Source organism: Phalacrocorax aristotelis, chromosome 1 (genome assembly GCF_949628215.1).
Source record: "Phalacrocorax aristotelis chromosome 1, bGulAri2.1, whole genome shotgun sequence".
Taxonomy (NCBI): domain Eukaryota; kingdom Metazoa; phylum Chordata; class Aves; order Suliformes; family Phalacrocoracidae; genus Phalacrocorax; species Phalacrocorax aristotelis.
Genome location: NC_134276.1, coordinates 182,160,944 through 182,182,861, shown reverse-complemented (window position 1 = coordinate 182,182,861; position 21,918 = coordinate 182,160,944). Strand labels below are relative to the sequence as shown.

The following is a 21,918-nucleotide window of genomic DNA, read 5'->3' as shown; positions in this document are numbered from 1 at the left end:
ATGGATTTAACTTCTTAGTGAAAAACTATACAGAAAATCACTGGAAAGGAAACAATCTAGAGGTGATTCTAGCACGTTATTAGGACATTTTAAAATAAGACAGTAATAGAAAAGCCATACTATTTTTTGACATGAGTCCTCACCTAGTCATTGTCTAGAAAACTGCATTTTATGTGTCCAAGTATTGGAAAATGTCTTAGGAGCAGTAGATGTGTTAATAATGCTGAGGAACAGGTTTGCAAAGGAAGGCTCCAAATGTCCTGAAGGGGAAAAATAATGAAGTGTCAAGTGCTTTGAAACACTACCGTAACTCTGTTGGTAAGGTTGGTCCTGCCTCTCTATGGTCCTGCCTCCAACAAAATAGGACGTTCAAACCCACCAGACATTTGTATCTGCCAAACCGAAGCGCAGCTGAGCTGGTCAGGAGCACAGACGTTTGGTAAGGAATATGTCAATACTTAGTATATGTTAACTGCTAATTTTGTAATGAAATTGTTTATCAAATCTTAGATCATGGCATGGTTTTATTAGTTAAGACTGGAGCAGGTAAGTAAGGCCCATGGAAATAAACAGCTATAGGAATCTCCTGATGATCATGCTGCCAAACGGAAATAAGGTCTCAGGCTGGTTGAACAAGTTTCACACAGGCTTTTTACACATCCCACTTAATGATCCATTCAGTAACTCCAGGGCTTGTCTCTCAGCAGGAAGAGTGAGTCTTCAGACCTGGAATTGCCTATGCTCTACCCAGTGGTCAGCCCAAAGCACATCCACGCACCGGCGTGAGGAGGTGGACCAGCTCATCCACCGTGCTCTGGGAGCAGGTTCCAGGAAGGGGCTCCCATTTGTAAAATACTGAATTCAACTTTTAGAAATGCTCCCAAAATGTCACTAATAATTATGAAATTGCCACAGGTACACATCCTTGGATACGGGCATACCTGCTTGCACATCACCCAGGACTTAGATACGTACTGTGGAGGTGAGCTGTGTAATTGTTTCACTGTGAAGGAAAGCATTTGTCTCTTTATGATTGGATTTCTTTGGACGTCTTCCAAATTCTCAGAGAAGTTATGTTCATTCTGTTTATCTGTTTTGACCCAACCTGAATAACAAAATTTCTTTCAGACTGCTGCTTATAAACACAGCCACACATGCACCCATACAAATATTTATAGAAAGGGCAAAGTCCTTTGAATGAAATGAGAGGCCTATAATCTTCATAAAGCAGTAAAGATGAAGGCAATGTATAAGGTAAATCAAGGCCTCTGTATCAAAGAGCTTTTAATCAAGATCTCTTCTGTAAGACATCTCTAATCCTTACGGTTTATAGAAAGAACTGCCTGTAAAATAACTGAGTGGTCACACTTCAGTTATCTCTGCGAACAGTTGCGCTGGTGGCTCTCAGAAGTACACCGCCGTACTGAGTCTTTTCTAGGCTGGTCTGTGTTAGCTACAAATTAAGTTGGTCATGTCAGCAGTGTAGCCATGGCAGTGTGAGAAAAGAATACGTAACTAGTGTGCTGGCCTCCATGCTACTTATGTGAGTATAATGACTATTTTTATAGATATATTCTGTATTTTATAGATATTACTGCAGTGCTGGCTATGTAGACAGAGGCTACCCCTAACACAAAGGACCTAACACCTTATTCAGTAGATGGAAACTCTCCTGTAGCAACAGTATTGCTCAGCAGCCCCAGGGCAGCAATCTGGAATGATTCTCTCAGAGGATTCACCAGAGCCTGGGGAAAGTATCCAGCACCTTTGCCTCTCTGATCCAGCAGCCAAAAAGCATTATTTTTAGAGGGGAACACCCTTCTCCTCTCTGGTGCTGCTTTGTGATTAGTAGAGTGTCTGTAGGTTACTAGAAATATTTCCACAATTTTCATACTGTCATGGTTTCAGCTGGGATAGAGTTAATGCTCTTCACTGTAGCTGGTACAGTGCTGGGTTTTGGACTTAGGATGAGAACAATGTTGATAACACACTGATGTTTTAGTTGTTGCTAAGTAATGCTTATGCTGGTCAAGGACTTTTCCAGCCTCCCATGCTCTGCCAGGGGCACAAGAAGCCGGGAGGGGAGGTGGCACAGCCAGGACAGCTGACCCAAACTGGCCAAAGGAATATTCCATATCGTATGGCACGTCATGCTCAGTATATTAACTGGGGGGAGTTGGCCAGGGGGTGGCAGCGATCGCGGCTTAGCAACTGGCAGTGTCGGTCAGCGAGTGGCAAGCGGTTGCATCACTTGGGTTTTTTAACTAGGTTTCACCTCTCTGTTATCCTGTTAATGATATTATTATTACGATTTTAATTATTAAACTGTTCTTATCTCAACCCATGAGTTTTCTTACTTTTGCTTTTCTGATCCTCTTCCCCCATCCCACTGCAAAGCAAGTGAGTGGCTGGGCACTGCTTCGTTGCTAATTGGGGCTAAACCATGACACATACAAGCTGAAGAAGAGACAAAAAGGAAATTATTAAAAAGATGTAGGGAGGTTTTTGGCAAATAGATGAGGGAGCAGCAAAATACACAGACTGCAGCACACGCATATTTCTGACATTCTTGAGGGGCATTTTTATGTTACGCTTCCTGCAGTCAGAACAAAATACTCGGGAAGAGACTTCTCCCGAGAGCGCAGCTGAATGCGCTGCCCACTGCAGGAGCTCTGGATCAAACAACAATGCGTAGAATCACAATTACTTTGTTTTGACGTATCTATGCCTTTATTTCTAAAGCGAAATTCCTAATAACGGACATGGAGACTGCAGTAAATGCCGATCAGAAGTGCAACACCGCTGAAGTTTCTTCATCCGCTGACCGTCACCTCAGGCTGTGCTATTTGTTAAGATAGTAGCAGGGGAGGTCAGCATGGGGCTTTTCAATGTAAACAACTGTCAAGTAAAATCTCCATCACGGTTTCTGTATTTCCTATGCTTGGCAGAAAAAAAAGGTATCATGGACTGCATTACATACCACGCGGGGAAAATTCACAGGTGCTGCCTGAATAGATAATTCCATTATCTGACAAATAATATTTATTGCATAAGGGAAAGACAGATTCAGTTTAACACAGAGAGTAAGATTTATTTCCCAGGCCAGCCACATACTTACTGTGTGAGCTGCAGAAGTTATTTAATCTGTCCTGACTCATGTTCAGCTGTAAGCATGAAGGGTATGGGAGCTGCTGCTAAGATTTTCTGAATATCATGTATCTGCTTGTCTGTTGTTACACTGCTAGCTCTGAGACAGCAATAAATTAAATCGAGCAGTGGACAGCAGTTTCTTTCTCCGAAAAGGCGTTAACAGGGTTCAGCTGATTCAATTACCAGTAAGCAAAAGGGCAATGCAAAAAAACCCCACTGATCTGAGAATCTGTTTGGAGAAGAGTCAAGGAGGAAAAATTGGAAAAACAGCTTTGCTGGCTGGTTACACAAGAGTCACGGAAGCATCTAAGCCTCTGGCTGGGAGATTTGTGTGTAGGCCCTGAAGTGACCGTATTGTAACTCAATAGGGAATCGCTGCTGAGGATCTAGTACATGTGATAGGTCTGGCATTTTGGGCATTGCTACTTAACATTTTTGTCAGTGACCTCAAAGATAATGTGACATCATTACTGATAGCTTGCTAATGACAAAGAGGATGATTCACTGACAGACAGCAGCTGGGATTGCCCTTTTAGTTGACTAAACAAAATAAAATGCCTATTAACATGCAAATATACAAACAAAATGTGTACTAACATGTAAATACATGCTCACACCTATGCAAGAAGGAACACAGGCTAAATTCACAAGAAGGGGAATTCATGCTGGAAAACGAAGTATTTTTCAATTTGCTGGTAGATCTAACTTCCTCATACAGCCATGACCTAAAGCAACAAGGGCTTCCCTTCTATTCCATAAAAATCCCCAAACAGGTACTAGAGGGAGGTTATTACCTCTGACTGTAACCCATTTGTGCCCACAAGAGAAATACTCTCCTGCCCAGTCTCTTGTGTCCATAATTTAAGAGGGCGCTTTTGAGGTGTTCACATGCCTACAGGGCTTCTTTGTGCTTACACAGACCAATACAATGCATAGGTTTCTGTAAAGAACTACAGGAAGTATTTGGTATTAATCCATCCCTTCTTCTAATTTAAAATTCAGCTTTGCCTGCTGCTATCAGCATCTATGTTCAATCCACTATGATGTAAAATTCTCTCCATAACGACTCTTTAACTCTGCAGTGGAAAAAAACACTGGAGATGTCTGCAAACGCCTTTATATGACAGTACAATTGATATTTCATATCCTTAAGTTTGTTTAGTACTGTTACTATGTATAGATTTGTATCAGTTACGTATTTGTATCTGAGTAAAGCCAACTCGGAGGAAAAGCCATGATTCTTGCCATCAGTGTGAAACCAATTCATTGCCACAGTGAAATTTGAGTTTTGCCCCTGTGTAACATGGTGATAACCCTCTTCTCATATTCAGAGTCTGCATCTGCATCCACCTATCAGAACAGGCTATAACTAGGAGTAAACACCAGAAATTAATACAGCAGAGTGCTATCTCTTGTTTAACTGAATCTAAAGGGCTGATGTGCAACATTTGGAGTGTACATGAACACAGGTTCTAAGAGGTAATTTAATGAATCACAATAGGTCTCATGAGCATTTTTGTTGGTAATTAGGGCCATAAAGCTACAGGGAATGATTTCAATCACCCACTGCCCATCACAAAATAATGTACAATTTAATAACAAAGCAAACAACAATATAATAATTGCAGCGCAATACGAAGTTAGCTTCGCAGCTAACTACCATTTTTAACTGCTGGTCAAAAACATGCTCTCAGAGATGTCCACATACACTGCTCCACTTTCTGCGTTGGAAGCGACTTGAATGGAAACCGAGGCATTTAAAACATACCAAAAGACAGGCAACCGCTTTTACTCAGGGTTAGGAATACGTACAATAGTACCTATTGCAATGAAATGCAACTACACTAAGTTACATCCACAACCAAATCAGTGTCACTTAAAAGGATCCTGACTAGTTTAAATAGTTAAACTGCTTTGGTTTAGCTTAACTAATAAATCTGCTGCATTTACAGAAGGTGCACATCAAGACAGTGAGAAAGATTATCCTGTATTTAAGAGATGCGCCAGAGATTCAGGCACACATACAGTTCCCAGTTCTGGTATTCAGCAGATCTGAATGAGTTTTCAATTTTGCAACCACTTCTATGTTTCAATTCCAAACCCATGAGCAATCTTGCTGTATTTGGCTGGCAATGCTGAGCAGAGTGAGTGCCAAAGCTGGTAGCTGAAGAGATACGTACAATAAATGTAAATGATAAAAAGTGAAGTATACAAATAGAACAAATTTTATACTAAGTCACTGCGATTTAAGTATCAAACACAGAACAGCCTTCAGAGAAGATATACAGGAGACTGCACGTGACCTAAAAAAACCAACCCCTTTTAATAGGTAGAAATGTTGCTTATTAAACTAATTCTATGCCAAATTTCCTAAGATCCTGACAGCAGGTCTCACCAAATTCACAAATGTTCCACTTGGTTCAAAAAGGGTCACAATGTCTAAACAGAAAATATACAATACTAAAAAGTTATAATTATCTCAATTTTAGTAGAAGATTAAATTCCCCAGAATACATTGTTACAGTATTCTAAGATGAATTTTTTGCATTCCAGTACCATGAGTTTGGTACTATTACAATTGTATGTCCAATTTTGTCTGACACAGTTAAAGAATCTGCAGAGAGGACAGGGGATGACTGAAAGCTAAACACCGGCCATCGTAACAGACAACTAAGGAGTCGCAGTAAAATTTTTTTCATGCGTCTCGGCAGATTACTAAATATAAGCTTCAATAATGTAATAAGAAAATTATTTCAAGAATCAAGAACAGTAATATTTTTTGCTTATGAGAGGAGTAGCATACAGTCCTTTTTTTCCTGATCCACAAAACAGAGCACTGAGATTAGTGAAAAGGGTGGAACGTTGGCCAGAGGCAGCTTTAAAAAATATTTTGTATGTTATACTTAATAGAGGTGGCAGGGTGCTATCAAGCTGTTACAAATACAGAAAGCCTGTAGCATGCTCCCAGTTCTACGCCACCACACACCTGGAATAAGAAAAGATGGACAATCAGCAGGTACAAGCTAATATGATAAAAACTGTTAACATAATGAAATAATCTGCTTTTTCTCAAGAAACCATCATTTTACACAAACAGTATAAATCACAACACAAACCATTTATTCCTAAGAAGTGTAATAGTTTATGTTCCAAAATATTTACCCCTACTGATCTTGAGTATTTTAATGATTTTTTACATAACCGTTCGCAAAAACTGATACAGCAACAAGTTGTCAATTCCGCTCAAAAGCAGTAATCATCTGTTCCCTCAGTACTTTTACTTCAAAGGTTGCCAGTGCTCTGTGAGGAAGGGTGGACAAAATTTACTGCTATGGCTTTCATTTAAAGAAAACATCATCTCTCTTTCATATAAGTTAACTTCTCAGGCATTCACAATGCAAGAGCAGCCCCCATCCAAACGGAATATTTAGAGTAGTCTTTTCTGGTTAAACAAAACAGTAAGATTTGCAGGAAATTAGTACGCACATACTATCTAACACATACTAATTTGCTTGTTTAAATGTCATTAATTTAAATTCTCCTTACTTGTCTCACTGTTGTTAACAGGGCAATATGGCCATATGACAAGTTTTCCTCCTCTTCATCATTCTGTTACAGGGATAATAATGGCAGTGGGATGCTTTAACTCAAGATGTCATGTTCAGACAAATTCTACCCAAAATACTTGCTCCCTTTTTGTAAGAAAGTCAGCATACAGAACATTTTACTGACCCTCATTCCACAAGAAATTACAATCATTTTAGTTTAGGCAGACAAGCGGATTCAGAGAATATCGATATGCCCACAACTCAGCATGTACAGTAAATAGGTGGAAATGTCCAAACAACAAAAAAGGAAGTAAATCATTAAAGCTTACCTAAGAAATACCTATGCATAGTCAATAATTAATTGACTCATCCTCCTAGCAAATCATCCACGTTTCTTATGAAGGTATTTGGACTGCTCTGTGAACTGCCATCTGGATTGAAGCCCAGAATGGAAGCGCTTAGATGGGAAAATCCTTAAGAAAATGTTTATTGGTTAAGCATGTAAATAGTTCTACTGAGGACAATAGTCCTGTTTTTTTGGTTTTTTAAGTAACCACATAAAAATCAAAGCTTTTGAGAATATACAGACCAATACATTTTGAAAGCATAATGTTATAGAATCATGGTTTGATTTTCTGGAACACATGGGTGAAATCCTAATTCCTTGTCTGAAGGCACGTAAGTTCAACCACCTAATCCAATTGTGCCAATATTACAAGCAGTTTTGAAAGAGTCACATCCATTTATCTAGTTCTGTCAAGTTAACAGGCAGTAATTTGAAAGTGATGTAAAAATAAAGACCTTAAAATAATGACCTACTTGGAAAGCAATCCTGCACTTTTTGCCTCGTAAAGCACACCTAAACATTTACATCTACAGGTACAGTGTACAGTGCGGTGCCAGTGCGAGCCTGTTTACTGTGTGATTTGCAACGTACCTCACAGTAAATGAACCCCAACATACAAGTAGGGATGCTCAAATTTATGAGAGGTTCTTTTTCCTTTTTCATTGTAAGGCACACACACAAAACCCAAAAAGAAGTCTTAGAACATTCTCTGAATAAGACTGAAGACTTTCAGGAAAGTCTGAAGAAATGCCATTGTTTAAAATAAAATTGTTTTAAATAGTAAGGCAGTAAAAATTTATTTTCCGATTCTTCGGAATTCTTTTCAAGATTTCCAAGTTTAAAAACTAGACCGTAGAAACTCAAGAATGTTTTCCAGCTCCCTGGGTTTAAGGAAGGGCAGCAGAACCATGCTGCATTACAGGCAGGCAGCCACCGCAGTACAGGGTTTACAGCAACCAGAATATGGAGAAACAATTATTGCATCAGAGACCAAAACCTTCGTGGAACGTTAACTGTTCGACAATGGATGGTGTCCTCCAGAAGGAAGCTCAGGCTGCCTGGGAGGGAAGCCCTGGCGTGGCTGAAGTTAGGCAGGGAAAATTACTGCAAGCCACAGAGTGGTTGCACATCTTAGGCTCGTTGTTCGGTTGCCTGCTTTTGAAATGGGTTAAAAACAGCTGGTTGAAAAGCTTTTGGCTCTCAGAGGGGCACTGCTGAGCAGCTGCTGGTGACAGGGAAGGTACCCGACACCCGGCTGCTACCCTGTCCCCTCTTTTTGCCCTCCTGTATTTATTCAGGTCATGGTTTAGGAGACATGGTAGTGTCGGGTTGATAATTGGACTCGATGATCCTAGAGGTCTTCTCCTACCTTAATGATTCCATGATCTTGACAACGAAGCAGATTCACTCTGGCTTCGCACGGTGAAAACCACGGAAAGCTGCGTACACACAGACGGGTCGCGGAGGGCACAAACCTTCGCTCCTGTAGGAGAAAGCAAAGAACCTGACGACTCACAAGGAAGACGTAACAGCCTGCCTCGCTTTTTGTGTGTTTTTTTTAGGCCGCGTTCAGCGCCGACCTCCCCCCGAGGGCCCGGCTCGGTGAGGGGGGCTCCTCCCGCCGCTCCCCGCGGGCGGCGGCTGCCGAACGCCACCGGAAGGTGACCGGCGGCGAGGCCGAGGGTCTCCACCGCGCCCCTCACGAGCCGCTCCTCGCCAAACACCGCCGTTCGTCCCCTCCCCGCTGGCGGCGGCGGCTCCCCTCGGGCCGGGCCCTACCGCCGCCTCCTGCCCCTTCACGCCCTCGCCCCGGCGCGGTCCAAGTGACACAGCAGGGGAAGGGGCGTCCCGCCCCGCCCGGGTGCCGCCTCCCGGCGGGCCGCCGCTTCTCCCCGCCCCCGGGGCCGTGTGTGCGGAAGCGGCCTGACGCGCGGCGCTGGCGGCGCCCGGCATTGTGGGAGCGGGGGAGGTCCTGGCGGCGGCGGCGGGGCGGGGGAGGCGCCGGGAGCGGGGCCGCGGCGGACGGGTTCCGGTGTCGGGCGCAGACGTGTCGGCCGGTACCGCGGAGCGAGAGGCGCTCCCCCTGCCCGCTCGGAACAGCGACCGGCCCGGGGCCGGCCCGGCGGCGCCATGTCCGGGACCAGCAGCCCCGAAGCCGTGAAGAAACTGCTGGAAAATATGCAGGGAGACCTGCGGGGCCTGAGCCTCGAGTGCCGGAAAAAATTTCCCCCCGTTAAGGAGGTGAGGGGCGGGCTGAGCCGGGGCGGGCGGGCGGAGGGGCCTCCCCCGCCGCGGGGCCCGGCCGGAGCGGCGGCTGCCGGCGTGCCCCTGCCCCCGCGCCTGGTTCCGCTCCCGGTGAGCTCCGTCCTTCATGGCCGTAGGTTGCCGAGCGCTGTCCGCGCCGAGACGCGGCTTCGCCTGGCGCGTTTGCTTGCGGGTTGTTGTTTTTAATGCGTTGCCGAGGCGGGGGGACGTGGGCCGGGCTGGTGCACCTCGGGGAGCGGGGTTGGGGGCGAGGAGATCGGTCGCCTGTTGAGGGGGGCCGAAGCGGGGGCGGCCGCGCCTCATCCCGAGCGTCCTCCCGAGGGGAAGAGGCAAAGTTTGATTTGGCTGCGTCGCATCTCCTCAGGAGCCTCTCCCGGAGCGGGCTCGGCGCTGCGGGTGTGGGCGCACCGGCGGGCTCGGAGGGGCAGCCCCGCCGGAGAGGGCCGCGGCGGGCACCGGGAGGCGCCGGGCTCCCCCACATCGCCTCTCGGGGCTGTCCCGCACCCCGTGAGGGACGCACGGGCTGTCCGGAGCGTTGCGCCCCGGTCGGCGAGCCTCGTTCCTCCCGATCGCACACCTCCGTCTGCCGGGGTCGCCGGCGATGGCTGGTGCTGCGTGATTTCGGGGTTCTGCCGCTTTCCAGTGGTTACAACCGAGGGAGCATGGGAGACGGAGAAGTTTAAGTTACTTTTTCCCCCCTTTTTAAAAATTCCATTAATAAATCTATGTCAGTGGGATCCCACGTTTTATTTTTCAGACCTCAGTTTACTCGGCGCGCAGCTTGAGACTTCAGTAACCTTGATGAGCCGGATTACTTCAGCTAATTTAAAGTATACTTTTTAACTGTGTGTTTCTCTACTGTGTTGACACAGTCAGTTTAACTTTTTCCTTATCAGTAGTTTATCGCTTGCCATTTTAAAAAAATATTTTTTCTACACAATAGTGGGAGGAAAAATACTGATATATTAATTCAGATTAAGCTGCAGAGCCAGAAAGGTACCTTGGAAAATACAGTAAAGACTCTCTAACTTTGGAAGAAAGGAATTACATATGTAATGTGACTTTAGTTCCAATTAAGTGATAGCATGTTTAATGTTGTATGAAGTGTTATACATTTTAACAGATGAATTGTAGCTAATGACTGTGCTTGTTTTGAAAGGCATGAAGTGTCATGCTCATGCTGTAGCAGAGCATGTTAGGTATGATTATAGGTTGCAGAGGAATGGCATTGTGTTTGAGAAATTGTGTGTGGTCATGGAAAAATGAGAAAGTTGTGATCAGTTCTGAGAAATTGTGTGTGGTCACATGTAAATAAGAATAAAGGTTGTGGTTAGTGGAAAAGAAATCTGTGTCTCTGTTTTGGAGGGAGGTGGGGGTGCAGATTCCACTTTCTCTAGTGTATTACTGTGTGATTCTGAAGTAAGTTGTCTGGTCCCTGAACAAGTTTCCCCACTGTGTTAATGTTTACTTTATTCAAGATCTACAAAGGAGATGGGCAACGTAATTCCTAAGCTAGTATTTTTAGTAATGCTTCATTATATTTGCCACACTGAAGGTTAGAGTAACCACTGCATGTGGTTAATACTTGTTCAGCATGTCTAACGTATTCTTGTGTAAGTATGACTTCTGTCTTGTTCTCTTTTACATTTTGACAGCAATTTGCATAGCTTCATTAAAAAACAGTTTTCCACAGTTTTTGGGAGTTTGGCTAGGTTTATGGAATAGTACTAGAAGGTGTTTATAAAGAAGTGGAACTCCTTCTGCTATGAGTTGTGGGCTTTTACAGAGAGGTCTGAGGTGAGAGCAGTCCTATAGTAGGATGTATGATACAGTTGCAGGAAACGATCTTACTTCCTCACTTCTGGAAGCCTTTTTCTTTTTTTTGTTCTAGGTTTAAAGGAAATGGGTGCCACTTTCTGTCAAATCTCAACTGCTAAATGGGTATTTTAATCACATGCATTTGGTCTGATCATAATTAGATTTGGCTAGAGTGATCAGAGGAATGGCATGATCTTCTTCCTGATTAGTAACAGCACCAGCTTTTTAAACCATGTTTAAACACAGGCTTTGTAAAACAAATTCCTGCTACTTAAAATCTCACTTTTTTACTTGCCGTGTAATTAGACTGTTCTCGTCACTACTGCATGCTGTGTCGTTTATGAGTTTATCTTGCAGCTGATGTGTATGCTTCCATGTCACTTAATAAACTTACTGTACTGTGATAAAGTTATTGAAAAACTCCTAGTCCAAAATCAATAGTTACGAGCTATATCATAGTTGCTAGATTTGATAGGTACTTTATGAAGGTAAACTGCTTCTAATAATCTTTCAATTTCTGACATAATCTAAAATTTTGCTCACAGCTATTTGTTATCATCAGCCATTTCTAAAATAATTTTTCTTCTGTTTTTTTATTTTTATATTAATACTGTTAAAATTCTTGCAAAATGAATTTAGCTGATGAGTTTGCTGCTGATAAAAGTAGTAGTGTAGTGATCAATTCTACTTGTTGCTCAAATGATTAATTTGAGCGAATAATTTTTAATCAATACTGTAAGGAGTTAGAAAGTGGCATGATCAGAAAACCAGAGCCTTTTTTTAATTAATTAGGGGTTTAGTTTTCACTTTTTAAAGATGTTTTTAACGCATAATGCATGTGTTATTACAAACTAATGCCATATCTGTTGGGTACAGAGAGACCAAAACAATATTAAATGATTGTTTGACAATCATTTAGATGATTAGATGACATTAGATGACAGCTGAAGAGCTTTATCAGAGTTTTTTGGGGGGAGGGGGTGGGTGCAGCAGAAAAGGGGACAGCTGGCTGTAGGACTTAGACCTTCTCCTCAGTTAGGAGCTGGAAGCAAGGTCTTAAACCCCTATTAGAAATGGAACTTGACCTCTTCACTGTTTTAAGCACTTTCACCCCAGATTTATTACTTCTGAGTCTATAAAGTTTTCTTAGTAGGTTACGTTTATGTGGAAATCATTTAGTCGTAAGTTCAGTCACAACAGTGGATTCTGAGTTCTTTGCTGACTCTGATGATCTGTTAAGAAACATTGAAATTACTGAGTTTCTCCCAGTGTTAAACTTATGACACAAATATGTGGCAAACTTCCTTCCCCTTAGAAAGAGCTTTAAACTAAGAAATAACTGAATGTATTGTTGGCCCCAAAGAAATCCATACGTCATCTTTGCTGTGTGACAAATAATAGCCTAGTAGGATTTTCCTAGGTGGTGCCACTTCATACATTGAGAATGGGAGCTGCAGAAAGAATCTGTGGGTTTGAAATTGCGTTGCTGACGATGTTTGGGGATTAACTAATGTGCTAGACTTATTTTTCTTAAGGGTGTGGGGAATACCAGTTACTATTAGACTTCAGTCCTATATCTATCTGTTGCTAGGTGGTTTTGACTCTTTCTGTTTGATAGGTGGATAAATCCTGTGTGATACTTCCTCAGATCAGCACCAACTACAGAAGCATACTATCCATGAAAACTGTGCACTATGAACAGAGAGTGATTTGGTGGCTGTGGCTGTGATATGCCAAAACTGTTTATATTGCCAGGTGTACAAATAATGACATTGTTGAAAAATGTATTCTTATTTCCACAATATACTTCCATTTCCCAGTTATAAAAAATAAGCACCAACCAGAGATGTGATAGAAGCTCTCAGGGTAAGCGTAAATTAAACAATATCTTTTGGAGCTTGCAATTGCAGAGGATGAAGCAGTTTTGGGTATTTGCCTATCACTCATGTTCTCTAGGAGAAACATCAGATTCTTTAAGATAACAATACCAGTTGGCCATCATACCCTGTTTTTAATATGACGGGCCCTGAGCTTCCTCTGTGTTAGAGCATTGTGATGCTTAACTTTTAACTCTGGACTGAATTGTGTGGCGCACCCATAAAGCTTTACAGACTATCTTAAACTGCTAGTCACTGGAGTTCCAATATCCTATGCTGGGTGTGTTGGAAGCTGACAGCGCACTCTTTAGTGAACTGGAGTAAGAATTTTGTCTTATCACAAAATTGGAAACAGTTTAGTGTGCTGAATAGGTTACCTGCTGTTTCTTACTACTGAATGAAAATACTGTAAACTGCATCTGATTTGGTTAGATAATTCCACTGTGTAAGAAACCTTAGAAATACAAGGGGGAAATGTTTATATTTAGCAGAAATAATTGAGTTAAGAAGGAAAATAAGCATACCCAAGAAGTTCTTCTCAGCCTCAATTCCAGTTGGATATAACTCCTTGTTGCTTACACAGATCCAGTCCAGCAGTTTCGGGTTTCTAGTAGGCTTCTAATCTCTACATTGGCTCAGTTTTTTTCTTGACTTCTAAATAGCAGTAAAAGCAAAATGAGCTTAGAAAAAAACCCCAAACCTCTCATGCCTACACAGTTACAGGCACACTTGTGCTGGCAGGAGAGGGGAAGGGAGAGGGCAGGTGGGGTCAGGGCAGATGGGGACGGCATCCTCCCGTGGCAGGGTCAGCTTGGTCTGGTTTAGGCCCGTTGTGGGACAGGTGTGTCCTCTGCTTAGCAGCTGGGTACTGGATTGCAGGTGTCTGTGTGTTTTAGGATGTTTGCTGCTGCAGTAATTTGGAATAGTAGGGCTGGAAAAGAAATAGCATTCAACTTCCCTCAACCTGGAGGAACAGCACAGTTTTAGCTTTGGATACTTTGGTCAGTTGAAGTGATCTCTTGAGACTCCTGGAAAGGTAGCTTGTGATAGCCTCTCTGTACTGTTTCTTTTCCAGACCTTTGTTCGAGACAGAAGCATTGCTTTTGTTTAACTATTTATTGAGTGTGTATGCCTTTGGCATACAGAGATATTTTTGAATCTGTACTGTAAAATAATTTGCTATATCTAGGAAAAAGAATAGAATACAATTTTGCAACCTTGTTTTCCTTCTTTTATAAGTAGCTCTACTTGCAGGCAAGTAACCCTACAAAATTCTTTGGGTAAAAGTTAGAGAATCCAAATTTGAGTGACCTCTGGATAAAGCAAAGTTTTAAAATTATTTAATTACAGTAGAAGTGGTGTGGGCTAGCTAGCAGAGCCGAGAGATAGGATTTGCCCTTTCTGAAAGGCTGTCTGTTGTGTTCTGTGAACACAGGTTTTATTAATTCATTTCTTCGTTTAGAGTCCACTCCTGTCTGCACTGAGTGACATATGTGAAAGTTATATCCCCTGGGTTAAATAATTCTCATTTTGGAATGATACGCTGAGTCTGAACACATCTTAGGTCTAATGCCAAAAAATTAGTGAGGAAGCTTATCCTTTTAGAGAACCTCTCTGATGTCATTGGCTAGCCGTATGAAACTAAATATGAGGATGTATTGCCAAATTTAAATATATGTTAATTAACTGATCTGTATCTTTTTATGTTTATAATGTCAAAGTGATCATTAGGATTCCTAATGAAACAAGAAGGAACAGTTAAAATTATGTGTGAGTATTAGCTGTTTGTTCTGTAACAGTAACAATATTTCAGAAAATCTGTTGAATGTAGTGCAGTACACAAATCAGAGAAGGCTAAGAAAGAAAATGACATGCTGAAATGCCTTGTGATTTGGGCGTTTGAGTCACTTGATGTATTACTAGCATTGAATGGTTTCTGAGCGTTCTGTGTTCATGCTACTCTTGCAGTAAAAAGATGAGCCAAACAGACCTGACAAAGAACAAACCTTTGTACATAGACCATTTTCTGTAGGAGTAACCAAGTTTTGGGGTTTTCTGCTTTATTTCTTTTATTAAAATGGATTAAATATTTCCAATACTATAGCCCACAGAGAGCTTAAACTACACTGAACTTTCCAGGTTGGTTAGTTTTCAGGTCTTCACAGCATTAGTTTAGAAGGATGCAAATACTGTAGAGTTTTTTGTTTTCTTTAATGGCTCTTCACTTAACTAATAATTTGAAAGTTCTTTTGACATGTAGAAACTGTGCTCTGTAAAATGCATATTGTCTTAATTAGGCAGCTTGCACTCAAGCATGTGTTTTGTGCATGTGACTGGAGATTATTCTGTACCATTCTTTAGTTGCCAGCCTGTAGCTGAGCTGGTAACTTGAAACAGCTGATTCCTAATATTTCCGACACTTCCTCTTATAATTCCTGATCTTTACCAGTTGCCGTGTCTACTAGCTTTGTGTTTGGAATCCGTTAATTCAGTGTTTTTCATTTAATATTGATCTGTATACAGTTGTATTTTTTCAAAATTATATTTTTAAGTGTACTGTTATATTTCTAGTGGACAGTCATCTATTCAAATATGTTCTAGGCCTCAAGATTTATTGTAGATCCTAAATTTCATGTCATCATTTTAGTCTCTGATAAGAAATGTCATGTGTTCAAGAATGATTCACATCATACATATAGACCTAGTTTCTCCATCATGTAATACCTTGCAATTTAGTGAATGAAAAGAAAATTAATAAAATGTTCTGTATCTCAGTTTATCTGTAAACTTCTCAAGTTAGACTTCAGTGCAGGATTAAGGTGCCTAACTTCGGGTGTCTAAGCTCCCTTCATTGATTGCGCAGGCCTGGTTTGTTGTGGAAATACTGTCAATAGAGCCAAATAAAATAGCTAGCTATTCAGAGGATCTTGTAGCCAGGGGTATGATTCAGTCTGTCACCTACACATTAGGTATCTTTGCCACTTGAGATGTGTTAAGGTTTCTTCCCTGGCTTCCAGCAGCTGGTCCAGAAGAGCATGGGGTCTTTTGCTGTCTGCATGTAGTTGACTGAGATCCAGAGGTCTAAGCTTAGACCTCTGTATTGAGCCTCTACTAGTGGTTCAGCTGAATTGGCTTAGGAAGAGGCTTTAAGAATTAAGGAGCGTTCAGTAGAGACTAAATCTCCATTGTAATGGGAGTCTAAATATTTAAATCTGAATGTCTTAATCTCTGGTTGAATCCCCATCTGCCCCCTATGGCTTCCTGAAGATTGTATAGGAATCCTGTAGCAGAAGTTGGAAATTCTTGGTGACTCCAGGTCTCAACTAGTGCCCAAACTACTGACTATTGTGCCTTTTTACCATGTGCTGGGCAAACAAGCACTGGTGTCTCTGTCTGGGTGACTCTGAATATGGTATTTGTGGCAAAGCCTCAGGAGTTTCCTGGTCCCAACTGTTCTGATCAACTAGCTGAAGGTGAAATTAGTTTGAACTTGAAGTGTAGATCTCCTAAAGCTCTGAAACAGGCTGGTGTTTGGTTTAGTTTGCTTTTTTTTTTAATGTAGAATGACGATTGTTGTGACAGAAGTGTGTCATGAAAATTCAAGTGCTCTGTTTCAGTGATTTATGGTCAGTTGTTGTACTTGATGGATCACTCAGAAATCCATTAACGGTAGACAATATCTCAAGATATCCATACACTACATATATATAAAAATATATTATATATATAAAAAAATAGTGCATATATGTATAAACAATATAAAATACAGTGAACATCCTGATTCTATCTGACTGTGGAAGAGAGAAGTATAGCTTTGGAATTTGTTGCTAATAGGCTGTTTTTCTTCTGTAACAAGTCTTGGTTAGCTTTCTTTCTTTATGTCTGAACAGTGCTGTTCAGTAATGAGTTGGTTTATGTTGTTCATTCTGATTTGTTCTGTTGATTTATATGTGATGGTTTTTCCAGCTGAGGTGTAATATTTTGATTGTCACATGAAAAGTCCTGATATTAAGTATTTGTATTTCATTACCTTAACCTACACGTTCATGTCAAGTGAGGTACCTCCAGAGGCAAACAGCTCTGAAGCAATTTAGATAACACTGACACCTCTCCTGGCATTATTGATGATTAACCTTCAGGATTCTGAATTGGCTGATGGTACTGCAAACTGACAATTTCAGGAGACTAATGGACCAGAGGAGTAGTCACTCCTGTTAAGTGAAAGAGCACTTTTAATATGAGGGCAGCTAATGTAGTTGCACTTGAAATGGAAAAGGTGTGTGTTCTAGAAAAACAAAACCCCCAAAACTGCAATATCGCAAATCTTGAGTTGGTGAGAAAGTGTATAATAGAATCAGTTAATGCTTTTATTTTTTCTCAAAACATTGGAGCTCTGGTGATTGAGAATGACACCATCCTTGAGTAGAATCAAGACTAGCAGGAATTAGTATCTTCAACTATTGTTGTACCTGTTGTTGGGATCAGAAATGTACACTATTGATTTCATTCACTGAGAGCACATGTAGATAAACCAGAGCAATTTTGCATCTGTCTCAGGTGAACTGTGAACAGCTGAAGAAACTTTGTATGTGAATAGAGACTGATGGTCTGTTTGCAATTGCTTGTCTTTATATGCTAAATAAAGCTAACACAAACAAAACCAGCAAATATATTAATTTCTTGATTTAAACAAAAAAAGTTAATCAGGCTGTTCAACAATTCATGTGAATCACACATTCCAAACTTAAAAAATTGGAAAGCTGTAGCTGGTTTTGTCTTGAAAGTTTTGTGGTAGTGAAAGTGGTTTACCAAAATACAACTTTCAGTTTGTAGGAAAATTATTACTATTTTACGATTTTACCAGGAAAAATTACAGTGAGAAACTTATGCAGTTATTGTAGAATATGAAGAGATTTGAAAGGAGCATTATTGCTTTCAGTGTTCCCTGTGTTCTTGCTGTGCTTGTACATATATCCAGGGTGAGGCACATATCTGAACAGCAATTGCAAACTTTTTCGTGTTGACTATAGCCTCCCTTTAGGAAGCTGTGGACATGAACAAGCCCTCCTCTTAGTCTTGTCTTCACGCTGAACAAGTGCAGCTCTATCAGCATCTCCTTATCTATTGTTCTCTATCCCCCTGCTGTCTTGGTAGACCTCCAATGAACTTGCTCCATCATGTCAATGTTTTTCTTGAACTGGGGAGGCTAAAACTGGTCATACTATTCCAGGAGCGGTCCCACAAGAGCCAAAGAGAGGGAAGGACTCTCTTCCCTCAACCTGCTGCTTATGTTCTTGCTAATACAGCCCAGGATGCAGTTGGCCACCTTTGTTGGAAGGGCTCACTGCTGGCTCTTGGTTCTGCTTTGTTGCCCACCAGGACCCTGGGTGATTTGCTGCAAAGCCAGCCCACAGCCTGAACTGGTACAGGGGCTGGACTTTGCATTGGCCTTTGTTAAACTTCATGAGGTTTGTACCAGCCCATTTCTCAGCCTATCTGGGTTCCTCTGAATACATACATATATACATATAAAGTATGTAGTGCTCTCCCCTTACCCACACAGCCCATCTTCTCATTGTAGAAGGCAGTCGAGTTGGTGAGGGTCATGCTAAATTCATGCTGGCTGTTCCTAGTCATCATCTTGTCCTGCATGTGCCTAGAAGTGGCTACCAGGAGAGTTTGTTCCATAACCTTCCCAGGTAGGGACATGAAGCTTACTGGCCTGTAGCACCCTGAATGCTCTTCCATGCCCTCCCTTGAGATGTATGTGGTGCTTACCTCTCCCCAGTCATCAATAACCTTCCCCAGTCACCATGGCCCTGAGGGAGGCTGGCCTTTCAATGACACTGGCCCTGATGACTTAAGAACTTGGTTCATGTACTTCCTACCTGTATCTGCTATTACAGTGGGTTGTGCTTCATTCCCAGAGACTGCTGCTAGGCTTTGCTCCAAGCTAGTAGAATGTGAGCAAGCTCTAATCCAAATACATTAAATCATTCAATATAATAAAACCCTGTGAGTGCACAGTGCTGTCAGATCAGAACTGGCATTTCTCCGGTTTAAATCACAGGTAGAATGAGCATATATAAGAGAAGGGTCTGAGTAGGGATTGTACTCCTGGGGAGGAGTATGAAAATACAGAAGGCAAGTACAGTGCTTTTTCACACAAACGTGGCATACTCGAGTGCTTTCATGAGGTTGATTTAGTGTGGAGCATTTTGAGTGTGTCCTTTTCCAAATAATAGTTTAGCAGTACAGTAATGGTCCAGAATGTGCTTTTGCAGAATAACAGCCAGAATAAAAATGAAGTGAAACTGTACTTTACACAGGAGGATCTCTTATCTAAACTATTGGATATAGGGGTAGTGTTCCAGCTGGAAAGGCAGATAATGATGAACAGAAAAAAATTGTGCTTTTTATTTCATGTAATAGATGTGGAAGTGACCATAGATGACATGTATTACTCACATCCAATCATAGTAGAAGGTTGGCAAACAATGTAATGTAGATACCAACACAGGCCTACATTCCTGAGTGCTTTTCTTTTTAGAAGAGAGAAATCAAAAGCTTGTGTGTAGTAAGAGCTGCAAACCTTACAGTAATTTTGGTATCTCTGGAGATAGCAATTTGCTCTGAGCACACAACTGAAACACAAATGGTCGTTCAAAGCATTAGTGGTGGAAATTCTTTATTTATTACTTTTTTGTAACAATACTATCATATTTAGAAGTTCAGACAAAAATATATTTCAAGTTAGATCAAGCCTTAGCAGAAATTAGCACATGCCTGCTTGTTACACTAAATATCTTTATGTGTGTATGTAACTTTTGGTTTAAAAAAGAAAGATGCTGGCTTCTGATCCTAATTTTGAGATACTGGTTTATTTGAAGATCAGCAAGTTGATCCTTTTTAAAACCCCCCTTTTTGAAACTTTAAAAAAAATTGTTAATACAGTAGAGATGGTATTCTTCTCACTTTCTGAAAAGGGTCACTAGTAAGAGATTAGAAACTTGTTTCATCTTTCCCTTAAGAAAAGTTAACCATCTTGTTGTTTTTTGATGAAAGAAGGCTAGCGCTCTCACATTTACCCCAGAGTAAGGGCAAGTCCATAGGGATTACTGTAGAGCCAGGGATGTGCTGTCAAGTCACATCCCAGCTGACCCTCTGGTATGTTGCTTGCCCATCCGTATGCATTGCCACCTTGCAGTAGGGCTTCCGTGATGCCTTTGCCTGTGAGAAGTAAACCGCTAAATAATTACACAGTTACGTGTTCAAGCATATGCCATGCCGTTATCCTTGTGGCCGGTCTTGGGCTGCCAGGTAACATTATCGTCATGGAGTTAGCTGTAGCAGTCTGTTTCAGTAACATAGACTGATCCACTGCGGTTAGGTTTGAGAGCTTTCACAGTGTCCCTGAAAGACAGACTTTAGGAACCGGTGCCTTTCAGGTGCACTTACTGCTCTGCTGCTGATATGGGTGGCTTGCCTTTACATTGTCCTGACCAGTAGCTAGTAGAATTGCATACCCCAATTATCCTGGTACCTCCATATGCTATTCATGAGTTACAGATCTTTTTAGTCTGTGTGCACATACTTTATGTGGAGAAATTTAGCTCTGGGACTTAAATGTTACCTGGTTGTTGGAAAATGTTGATTTTACTTGAGGGTAGTTTACGTCTTTGCTTCCTGAGTGCCTGAGCAGAAGTTACCTGTCTCTGTTACCTGATGGTGATTTTGGCCCTACACAAGGGTTAAAATTTCCAAAAAGCTGGAAGATGTGCACACCCTATCTAATGACACAAAGGCTGAAGTTCTTCCCTGTTTGAACTGAGGACTGAGAAATCCGTGAGGAGGGGACGAGTTTTGGATCTGAGAAACTCTTACAGCTGGGTTTGAAAGTCTCTACAGATTTCCACATCCCGCTCTCTCTTGTGCAGAGAGCCTCTGTCTACAAGGCTTTAGGGTGAGGTTCTCAGGGAGCTATGAATGTTCTCGTCAGACTGTACCTTAGGAGAGGAACTTTGAGGCCAGGAGGCAGATATTATGCCTAGGCTTCTTTTCAGTTTACTTGCAGCAGCACTACGTGTTTTGATATTTTTTTTGGTACATAAATTCTCCATTTGCCGTACTTTGATTTCTGTGAAGAGTGATTTCTATGTAATCAGCAAATACTTGGTAAGTTCCAAGGAAGCAGAAAGATGATGGGCAAGTTCTTGAGCCCAGAGGGTCCTGTTGAATTTTGCTGTGAGAGTATTGGCTGTTTGCCTAAAAGCAAATCAGTGTCCAGAAGAGTTTGACTTGAATATGTGCTATCACTGAGAGTCAGTTTATGTTCTTCAGCATTTCCTCTCCCCAAACTGACTGCTGTAGTTGCTTCAGGAGAAACATGAAACAAAGCCCAGTAAGGGCAAGTGTGTGTTTGAGACATTTTATTTCAGTTCATTTCATAGTTATTAAAGTAGCAGAATAGGAAATCTAATTAACTGAAGGTTTCAGGTACACTTGAGCTTTGTTATGTTACAGGAATTATGCACATATGTTGCTTTGTTAAAGAGAGAACTTGCTCATTAAACTATTAACTGCGGTCTTAAGGGAAACTGATAATGTTACTTCTAAAAGTGGTGACTGCTTTAAAAAACATGGCACCTTATATTTATCATAGAATCATAGAATGGTTTGGGTTGGAAGGGACCATTAGAGGTCATCTAGTCCAACCCCCTGGCAGTGAGTGGGGACATCTTCAACTAGATCAGGTTGCTCAGAGCCCCGTCCAACCTGACCTTGAATGTTTCTAGGGTTGGGGCATCCACCACCTCTCTGGGCAACCTGTTCCAGTGTTTCACCACCCTCATTGTAAAAAATCCAGTCTAAATCTACCCTCCTTCAGTTTAAAACCATCACCCCTTGTCCTGTC

At 41.6% G+C, this 21,918-nt stretch overlaps 1 protein-coding gene across 2 annotated transcripts in view; it reads left to right on the top strand.

The window, feature by feature from the left end:
- Positions 1-9,010: 9,010 nt before the first annotated feature.
- MON2 (MON2 regulator of endosome-to-Golgi trafficking) overlaps positions 9,011-21,918 on the top strand; it is a 74,046-nt gene continuing 61,138 nt past the window's right edge. Inside the window, exon 1 of one of the 2 annotated variants that reach the window (XM_075080934.1) lies at positions 9,011-9,285. In XM_075080934.1, the coding sequence (XP_074937035.1) occupies positions 9,175-9,285 (111 nt within the window). In that variant the 5' untranslated portion in view covers positions 9,011-9,174. The remainder of the gene's footprint in view (positions 9,286-21,918) is intronic. The other variant, XM_075080933.1, reaches the window with a different exon arrangement.